The sequence below is a fragment of the Buceros rhinoceros genome, unplaced genomic scaffold, assembly GCF_000710305.1.
Source record: "Buceros rhinoceros silvestris isolate BGI_N320 unplaced genomic scaffold, ASM71030v1 scaffold6563, whole genome shotgun sequence".
In the NCBI taxonomy this organism is placed as follows: domain Eukaryota; kingdom Metazoa; phylum Chordata; class Aves; order Bucerotiformes; family Bucerotidae; genus Buceros; species Buceros rhinoceros.
This window is the reverse complement of record NW_010401708.1, coordinates 315-10,594: the sequence shown is the minus strand read 5'-3', so window position 1 is coordinate 10,594 and position 10,280 is coordinate 315. Positions and strand designations below refer to the sequence as shown.

Sequence of the window (10,280 nt, the reverse complement as noted above, 5' to 3'; positions counted from 1 at the left end):
AACACACCGGGACCCCTTTGTTTTTTTCTTTTTTTGACTCACTCACAAACCCGGCAGAAGAGTATATACACATTTGGGTTTTGTTTTACCTGTTTTACTGGAGGTTTTTCTGATAGGCTAGTGAACTCAGTCAAGTCGCAGAGGGTTTTATTAGTGAATCAAGAATTGCTAGAAGGCAGTATGTAGTTGACAGAAAGGAATAATGAGGCAAGTATATAAAGGAAGTGGCATCATCCCTTTCTGACCCTGTTGAGCCAGTGGATTGGCAAACTGTGGCTGAATGATTTCACCTTCATCGAATTGTTCAAATTTTAATGTGTTAGGCTTGTTTTATTTCTTGCATATAGGCCCCTAAGATGAGTACTTTAAGAAACGCTCTTTGACAAATGTGCAATTTCATACTATGGTTTTTTTGGGGGGGAAACCAAAGCCTTTGCTTTTCAAACTTCATATTTTAACCCAACTATGTCCAGAATTGTTTGCAAAGAGCAATGAGGCATTACCCTGTCATTCTAGAGCAAGTGATGAGGCCAGTAACGTCTTATACCAGCTTCATTTCCGAACAAAAGATGTGATTGCAACCCAGTTCTGAAATAGGATCAGGGGAGCCTGCCCAAGGAGGAGGTAGATGTGGTTAACATACACAGCTTCTCAGACTTATGGTTCTTGCTTACAAAGAACATGGTTTTCTTCTCTGGTTCTGTAGCAGGTATTGCTGTTCTTATTATGGATCAGGAAATGCTAATAGAAAAGAGTAATGGAAATTGAATCAAACTATCCCTTCTTGCTCTCTGCAATGATAAATAAATTTAGCTGTTAATGTTTCTCAGTGACTTAACTCATTAGACTTCCTTTGCTCTTAAAGACTTTTCTGTCCCTTATTATTTGGTTAACTTTTAATCTAATTACAGTAAATTTTTTAAACTGATTAAGCCTGTACTTTTTCTCCTACAGAAGAACCAGTTGTCATTGGCAACATTTCCTGTGTTGTTAGAAAGTGTAAAGATGGATTAACGAGTCACTTACTTCTCTTTGTCATTGAAGGAATCACTCTGGTTCAAGATCTTTATCAGGTTTGACTTGTTTCCACACCTAAAAGTGTTCTTTACAACATGCATTAAACTTTGGAGACTAATGGAAATTTCTTCTTTTTTTCCCCCCACTCTCTGGATGATGAGTTCCCAGAGTGGCTACACAAAGCTGAGGTTTGCATAGGTACAGCTCTGATGCTTTTGATAGTGGTAACCAGAAGAAATTCCTTGAGTAAACACTTGTGAGCTGTCAAAGCTGTAAATATAACTAGAATTACTAGAATTCCTATAACTGAAACTAGATTACCATTCAATAGCAAACAGCAGCCCATTTTTGATTCCTTTAGATTTTGTGATACTGCTAATTTCATGGATCAGAGTATACTTATGCTTTTAAATTTTCACAGGAACAGCTGTGAAATTGAGCTAGATACAAATAAACTTCCTGGCCAAAGTAATTCAAGCTTAACTAGCAATTGTTACCACTATGAGTTAGTCTGTTTTTCTTTAAAAGTGCATGAAATTATCAGGAGAAATTAACATTTGGCATTTAGAGACTCATAAGGAGTTGGAAGCAGGCCTTTGGGTAGTGCACATGCAGACAAAATACTGAAGTCATGCTTTTAGTACAGAAATTGCCTCATCTGTATGAAATAACTCTGCTAGTTTGTCTACCTGGACATTTTGTTGATATGAACAGCAATATTTTAAGATAAACAGACTCATTATCTCAAAGTAGACTTCTGTGGAAAAACTACATTTCTGTAGTCACCACAATTTTATGACCTACTTCTGCACATACTAAATCTTGCAAATTCAGAAATGTGAATATTCAGGAGAAGAGATAAAAGTGAATATTACGCAAAGTATAATGCAAGAAGAACTTTGGTTATGGGTATCCAGGTATTTTGGTTTGCTAAATGGAAACTGATATTTAGAATGTCTTTTTGGGACAAAGGCAAAAATGATCATCCCAAAATAAAAAAAGATAATGATAAAAAGAGCTTATTGAGTTTCAAAATTCAATTTCAAATGAAAATGTTGGCTTTTCTCTTGACAGATGAATCCTCTGGATAGACGATGTCAAATTCACAAATATTTTTTTTTTTCCAAAATTCAAATCTTTTAAAATTCTGTGGTTCTTGCCCAGTTTCCATTACAAATACACTGAATAAAAGAGTATTACCTTATCTATATTCTCATTTGAAATTATGCATCATGTATTTGCCAAGACTTGCTGCTTCAAGCAATTTGCTTTCAAGTAATTTGCTAACCATATGATCGCTGTGTTTTGCAGGATATTGAAAGAATGTGGCCTACTTTCAATGAAGGAGATTGTGAGAGCATAGCATATACAAACCAAAACCTTTCCAATATTTTGAAGAGCTTCCTGAGAGCCTTGCAGAATACCAGCAGTGGCAGCTGTGAATGTCAACTAATGTTGGGGAACGTACAGGGACGACTGCAAAAGTAAAGAGTTTTACATTTTGGTACCCCGAATGGTTCTTGTAAGAGGTGTTTTGTGCATATGTCTGTGTTCTAAGTGTAATTACAGGAGAAATACTGTTTATGAAAGTCACTTTAAGCAAACTGAAAACTGAGCAGATAAAATGTACAAAATATTGAAGTAGTTCAGCAGAATTCTGGATACTTCTAAAAGCCCTTGCACTTTTGCTGAGCAGCTACAGCATATCTTGCTGCTTTACAAGAAGAATGCTTTGAATCACACCTAAGAAAATTTTCAATTTTCCAGGACCTCAGTTAGGTCAAAATTTTGATATCTTAATTTTTTAATTAAAGATGTTTTGCTATGGCCTTGTCCTCTCAGCAGCTGGATACCTTTTACAAAGTATTAAACATTTGCATCAGTTCAGTAGTTCAAACAGCCAGAAACACAGGATGATGCTTGTAAACTCACATGCTTGAACTCCAAATAATTTCAGGTATTTCCTATTCCCTTGAGGAAAAATAGTAGGTTTAAAGTAACTGAATAAAGCTGCTACTACAGAGTATTTCAAACTTGCTAGTTAGAAGTGGTTTCTTGTTATAGTTGTTGCTACACTAGTTTGGCCGTTGAATTATTTCCATAATGGACTCAAATGGTTTCTGTGAATTATAGTGTGTGTGTGTGTGTGTAACATATAGTATATGTAGAAATATACAGAAGAAATTAGATGCTGCTCTTACAGACCACAGACTCATGTCCAGTTTTTGAATGGTTAAAAAATATCTGATGGGTGTATACTCTTTATTACTTTGTCCTGGTTTGAGCTAAGCTTCCTGGTTCGAGGAGTGGGTACCTCGGACCCTCGCCCTGTAACATACTTAAATTACAATTAGATAGATTTTATTCATCCTGATCTGCAGTGCTGTGTATCTCTAGGTTTTAAAAATGTGTGTTCAGTGATAAACAAAGTGAGATATTGCTAGACCTCTGCTTCTCTACAAGCTAGAGCACTTAGCCATCATGGGAAATTCTCTATATTTCCAATCTCATTTAGGCATAAAATATGATGATCCCTGCACCATATAAATGAGAGAGTCTATAGAGTTGCTTACTGCATGCACAGTGTGCGTACAGAGCATAACACGACACTTTTGCCTCATTTAGTGGCTGTTATTCACATTACTCTTTATACATTGTAATGTCAATTACTTCATTCTGATAACTTGTGAAACAAAGGCTGTCATTTCAGGGTGGCTGAAAATTTGGAGTTACATTCATCAGAATATCCAGCGGCAGCTTTTCTCAGCAGTTTTAATCTTTTGAATGGTGGGTTCCAGTTTTCTTTGCTTTTTACAAGTCACTCCTGTGAAATTTTGTAGGACATAAACTGTTTCATTGTTCTTCAAACTTCAAAGCAATACTACTTATGGAGACTCTACTGACTATGCAATGCATTTTCATTGTGTACGTGCACATGCTTGAGTTGGCATAACATAGTTTGTCAGAGCCTGTCCAATAAGATGCAGGGATTCATTAGAAAGAAGAGGAGACTTAAGTTAGTGGGAGAAGAAAATCTTAGAGCTAAATGCTGCTTTACTAATTTCAGATATTCTCATAATACAGGGATGTGGGATGACCTGTGCTTTTATAGGATAATGCAAGCAGATCACAAGGCCTTCAGTCTGCCAGGAGGGTTACCTTTAGGGTTGAGGTAGAAGTGAATTATGTGACAGGAAGTTTTTGTGTCTCTTATATTATTATTATTATCCACCCCTCAATAAGTCTAATGGAAAGGATACAGTCTGTGGGCAATTTAATTAAGCAGATTAGTACTGTTGGCACTATTTCTTTTCTTCCAGATATGAAAGTCAAAGAGTGTGTGAAGAATCTTACTAAGTTGAGGCTGGACATCGTTTCTTCCATCAATATTTCTGAAGAAACTATCAGTACCATCTTGGAAGCTGGTGTCTGTCATTCAGAGGTAAAAGGTTGAGAATTAATGTCTCAACCTACAGCTTGATGTGCCAACTGAAACAAAACAACCTTGTTTCTGTGGAATCTTCTAATTTCACTTATCACTTCTCTGTGGAATATTTTGTGAGATTTAGGACTTCAAAATAATAATGTGAAGCATCAAGAGATAATGTTAAGTGTTATAGTAGCACTAGTCTTCTGGTCTAAATAGCACTGCTTTGTTACTTTCAGCAGTGGTTTACCCTCTTGTGCTGACACGGACACCAAACTTGAGATTTGCAATCTTGATACATGTAGAAAAGGCAAGAAATCCTGGAGAAATTATTTTGTATCGTCCCACATCTGATCCTTGGAGTATGGAGTTCTCTGCCTTTTTTTTTTTTATTATTCCTTTGTGTGCTCCTCACTGTTCTTACATTAACTTACTGGTCTAAGGGGTGGATTGTGTAAGTTTTTTCAGTGAAGGACTCTGTGTGTTATTACTGCTGCTCTGTCCTCTGATCCCAGTGATTAGTAGAAATCATGAAGAATATGATACCTGACTTACAGGTTCTCTACTCTGTTTGTGTTTGCATGACTGAAAAGAGTTGGGGATACATTTGGTATAAACTGATCAGGTCAATCAAGCAGCCACAGGGTGTCACTGATGCTCCACTTGCAGAAACAGTTGTGAGTTTATTTATAGACATATCTCACATTTGCATATTTACACTGAAATTTTTGTTTGCTCAAGTGCTTAAATCCTCCCCCCGTCCAACTGGAGCATTAAAGCCTATGTCTCTTACTGATTATGCAAGACCACAAGTACTATTTTTTAAAACTATAATTTAGGTATGTCCATTATGTTTATGGTATGTATAGCCACTGCCTGATAACCTTAATGATAGCTGCTGGTCCCTTGCAATCCTACATTTCTGTGATTGCTTGTGAAATGGTACAAGTAAGCCCATGAGTTGTTTGTGCTTATTGCACTTATCCTTAATGTATACAATATTATGCTGTGACCATGCTCATTGCCATGTGATTAAATGGTTTGAAACTGCTCAAAACCTGTAACCTGAAGACTATAAGCACTCATTACTGATCATAAGAGTTTGGATTAGCTCTGGTACCCCTGAGACTGCAGGGAAAGTTCAGAGGGACTTAATCTGCTGGGTAAAATCCTGAATGGGTTAAAACTGTTCTGAAATGGTGGTATTCACGTGGAGCATGAGGAAATAAATTTCAAATTGTATCAGAGCGTCAAATTTCTTCCACAAGAAGTCCAAATCAGTATCCCTTTTTGCTGCTAGGAGAATTACTTTTATATTCACATTCTGTTCCTTGTACACGCACCAAAACCCCAAACATTTAAATATATAGGAAATCCTTTGGAATCACAAAAGCAAAATTGAAAAGTCAGCTTAATAAATTGGAATATTGGAATAAATTGGAAATTAAAATGCTCCTATGAATTAGTTAAACTACATAACTTGACCAAGTTTGGCTCCTAATGTGGTTTTCTTGGGGATCCTCTCCCTCACTGAGTGCTGTTACTAGCTATGGATGCACTCGGTGGAAGCAGAACAGGCAGATTCTGTTCTAAGGAGTACAGTAGAGCCCTGAGTATTATGCTTTGTCTCCTACAGATTCTGAAATTGCGATTTTTCTAGACTTGCTGCCATTTGCTCTCTTTCAGGCATTTCAGGAGAAAGGGTAGCTAAGAACTCCTGAGATAACCTGGGCTGCAAGCATTTGTCTCTTGACATTTTATTGGGAAGTAACAAACCATCATTATCCAAAGAGTTTTTACCGTAGTCATGCTCACGGTCTGCTTAGGCATTTGTGCCTCCAACCACTGTTAAATAACAACACTTCAAAGGAGTGAACTGAGAAATGTGAGCTGGCTCACTGAACATTGTGCGATATTATGCACCTCTGAGTGTTAAATTTGTGTGTCCTCCGTAAGAAGGAAGGTCCATATTGTTAGATTTTAGTGATTCACACACCTAGATTTTGATCTTTAGGTGTTTCTGCCACAAAGCTGTGTATCTGCCTGGATGGGTATGCTCAGCATTGTAAATATGCCTGTTTGTGGTATGCATGCTCACAGAGTGAATGAATGACCTGTGCACAAATGAAAGTAGATCTTTATAAGAAATATAATTAATCTCCTTATATGTAGATAGAATATAAAGCAAGAACATACCGATGGGATGTAGAGCTGCATAGTTCATTATTTCAGGCCTGTTGAGGGCTGCAAATTATCATTGTAACACAAATTCTTACCTTGTTGACTGTAAAAGGTGATGCATTTCATGGAGAAAAAGTTTTTAATATACATACGTTATAATAGGTGTTTTACAGTGCCTTTGTGGTAGCTTTAACTGGAAGATGTGATGAAGTACTTAGCCTGCTGCTAAAGCTACCTGAAAACAGTAAAACTTTCTTGGCAGTGGAAGAATTATGTTCTTTACCAGCACTGGACTTGTATACCATGTTTGTACTCATCATACAGAATTTGAACTTGCGTCATATCATTTACAAGGTAAGGCAGAAAGGAATAAAGCATTTAAAAAAAAAGCTAAAGCATGTAGGTATATAAATGAGTAATTATTTCTTCAGATGTTCTTTCTCTGTAGGATCAAATACTGGTCATATGGCATTTTTTTTGTCTTCATTTAGCTCCACAAAGCAAACACAAGTGTTAAAGAACGGGGTTGGTAGATGCTACTGTATTCCATTTCTTGCTTCCTCAGGAAAATTATCACTGAGGAGTTAATTAAGAAAAGCTTTAGAGAAAACACAGGAAGTCAAAGATGTAGTTTTATTAATCTTTAGCAGAGTTTACAGTTCATGCAGTTAGTCACTTCTTAATTTGTAAATGTGGAAGACTGATCTGTCATCACTGGAACTAAAGCAAGCACAGGAACTCACATTACAAGAATTAAATTAGTTTCTAGGAAAAATTCATAGCACTCTGGAGTGTATTTTATTTGCTGTGGAAGTCATGTTGGCAATTCAGGTGGCTCCTTCAGGAAGAAGCTTTTCCAGCTCTCAGGGTGAGTTTGTCTGTGAGGGCTAACCACCTATATTTTGTATGTCCCAAGTCAAATGACTTTGATAAGGATAATACAGTGCCAAAACTATAATGAAGAGGATGCCAAAGTTGGTAGAAAAACTGTATTGTCTGCAGAACTGTAGATAATCTGGGACGTAGTGTGGGGTTTAAGTGAGATATTTTTCCCTGTAAGAGCAAAATTATCAGATGCGATTTCTGATAAAAGACCAGTTCTTTTGGGGTGATTGTTGGAGCTTAATGTTTTAAGTATAAATAACTGAAAAATATTTGTAAGATTGAGAAGAAGAATATCTTGTTCTAAAGTCATAGATGCCAAGTTATAGTCTAGATGGTGCTGGCACAGTTAAATGGATTGGCTACACACTTTTAAAAACAAGACAGTTTCCCAAAACACGTTAAGATACCAAAGGGAGTAGAAAAGATTTCTACTTTCTGACTTACCTACAAACCTAGAAGGAATGGGGGGAAAAAAAAAAAAAGAAAATCACCAGTGCTTATTCTGATGGGGTTTTCTACTGAACCCTACAGAAACATTATGCATTCCTAGCAAAGAAAAGAAATATTGCCAGCTCATCCTAAATTATTATGGAACTTTTGCTTATTTTTTAACTGAGTAAGATATTTTAAATAGTTTGGGGGTTTTTTAATGTGTAAAAGTGGGTGAAGCTGAGAAGAAAATTAAGCACAGACATTATTATAATAGGAAGTCAAATAAAGGTGGATAAAACAAAGATAACTGGACGACGAAGCAGCTGAAAGTATATAATGAGATTATATTGTTTTTATTATCAGGCATAGGAAGGTAACAATGATTCAGTTTGTATTACCATATTGTCTCAAACTGTAAAAACAGAGTAGTAGAGAGAAAATTCATGATGCCAAAATTTGCATCGTGGAAACAGCAAATAGACAACTGAACTTTGCTCAAGCAGGAGTGAAATGTACACAATTATTTTAAGTAAAAGGCAGTGCCTATGAAAAAATGCAAAGGGAGGAACAGTGTGATGGCCAAGTTTGTCTATGATTCCTAAAGCAATTAAAGCAGTTGCTAGGCTTAATTTAGCTTACAAATTATTTTAAGAATATTAAAATGTTGGGTTGAGCATTTTGAACCTGTTGAAGAAAGAGTTCTCATTCACACTGAATTCCAAGGGGGCACTATGTTGCAGAACCCATTAGCATCTTGGGTGGGAAAGCTCTCCATCTTGGTAGGTGCCAACATGTTCTCTGGGTTTTAATTCCTGGTTTGTCGTAGGCCAGCTCTAACATTAATAGAGGTTTTCCTTGAGTTCAGTTTGAGAGTAACTGGAGGCTTATACTAAAAGGAGTTCTGTTAAACATGATTTGCAGGAACATTGTATAACCACTTTTAGAAAAAGGCTGAGTATTGTTGAGTTTTTCATTGGAATTTATTGTTTTTCCCCTTCTTTTCCAAGATTAAGATACCATCTGAGATAGGCAATGTACTAAATGTGCTACTGGATGTGGTTTCTAGTATCAGCTCTCTTCTCAGTAAAGCTCACCACGTCATGGAAAACCTTCCAGTGTTCCTCCAAGGAATTAAAAATATTGGTGTGCTTGACATCTCTGCATTGCAGCAGGTATGTGTGTCATTTCAATATGCAAAATTAATTCCCATCGTAAGGCACTTTAAGAGTGTGTGTTTAGTAAGGAGGAACTTTAACAGAAACTGTACCCTAGAAAATTCAGAACTTAGAGAAAGGGGAGTCCATAGACCCGAGGAGGATTAATTTGGTCTTTCAAGCACTCTAGTAAATTTGAGACTATCGATGTTTTGTTTGTCATCTCCTTTTTTTGTTAACTTAAGAGATCATAGACTAAGTTAATACGGTGTCTGACTACTGATGAATAATAGCATGTGTTGTCTGTGATTTGGAGATAGCCACACCTTTTCTGCTAATGCTGTATTTTGTTTTGATAAGCAGACTATACTTTGTTTACAAGAAATAGCTTTACTTTTTTAAAGGATAAGATTTCAAAATAGCGCATGCAGTTCTCGTATCTGCCATGTGTTTGTGTCTCTTAAGTTTCTGTGTGATAGTTCTACTTCACATTTGAAAAAAATGAGATGTGAGTGAGGATCTCTCTTTTGTTCCTGCCTTTAAGGGCAGGTGCTGTGTGTGCATCTATACAGCTAGCTCAGTGGTGGATGTAGCATTAAATAAATGAGAAAAAAAGATTTCTCAGCAGGGTTCAATTCCATAAGATGACCTGCTGACCCATATGGCGTTACCTTCTGGATTTGCTGTCCTGTTTGGAAAGTTCAGGATTGAATCTGATGTTAAAATTGCGAACCTCTAAAGGATCTCTTCATGGTAAACAGTGCAAACTGGTTTGTGACCGCAGTACAGAGTAAACACTGCCTTAAATACTGTTTTCCCTAGTGATATGAATCTTTCTCAAGGTCTTCAAATCCGTGAGGCAGAGCCATGTTGTAAAATGCTGTCCTGTGCATAGTAGTTTTGCTTTTGAGCTTCTCTTCTTCGGGGTAGCTCTTTGGCTGGCACAGTGAAGGGCAGATTTTGTCAGGTGCTCACATCTTTTCTGCCTTCCCTAAACTAGTTCTCTGTGTGTCAGCCTTTCCTTCAGACAAATGAAGTATTCTTTTTGGAGTGAAATCCCAAAGCTGCTTATTTGATAGGACAACTTCTCAAAAGGTGTGGTCCAAAAATTTTTGCAAAGCAACAAATGGAACAGCAGAGGGCCATCTGGTCACAGTTTTAAGCTTTGCTCGTTGAAACCCATA

General features: G+C 36.8%; 1 protein-coding gene across 1 annotated transcript in view; it reads left to right on the top strand.

The window, feature by feature from the left end:
- Positions 1-9,114, top strand: part of LOC104490115 (ATP-binding cassette sub-family A member 13-like) — a gene marked incomplete at its 3' end in the record, with an annotated part of 35,860 nt that extends 26,746 nt beyond the window's left edge. Inside the window, exons 15-19 of the mRNA XM_010132363.1 lie at positions 955-1,073; positions 2,329-2,455; positions 4,338-4,459; positions 6,788-6,979; positions 8,950-9,114. Coding sequence (XP_010130665.1) covers positions 955-1,073; positions 2,329-2,455; positions 4,338-4,459; positions 6,788-6,979; positions 8,950-9,114 — 725 coding nt within the window. The remainder of the gene's footprint in view (positions 1-954; positions 1,074-2,328; positions 2,456-4,337; positions 4,460-6,787; positions 6,980-8,949) is intronic.
- Positions 9,115-10,280: the final 1,166 nt, after the last annotated feature.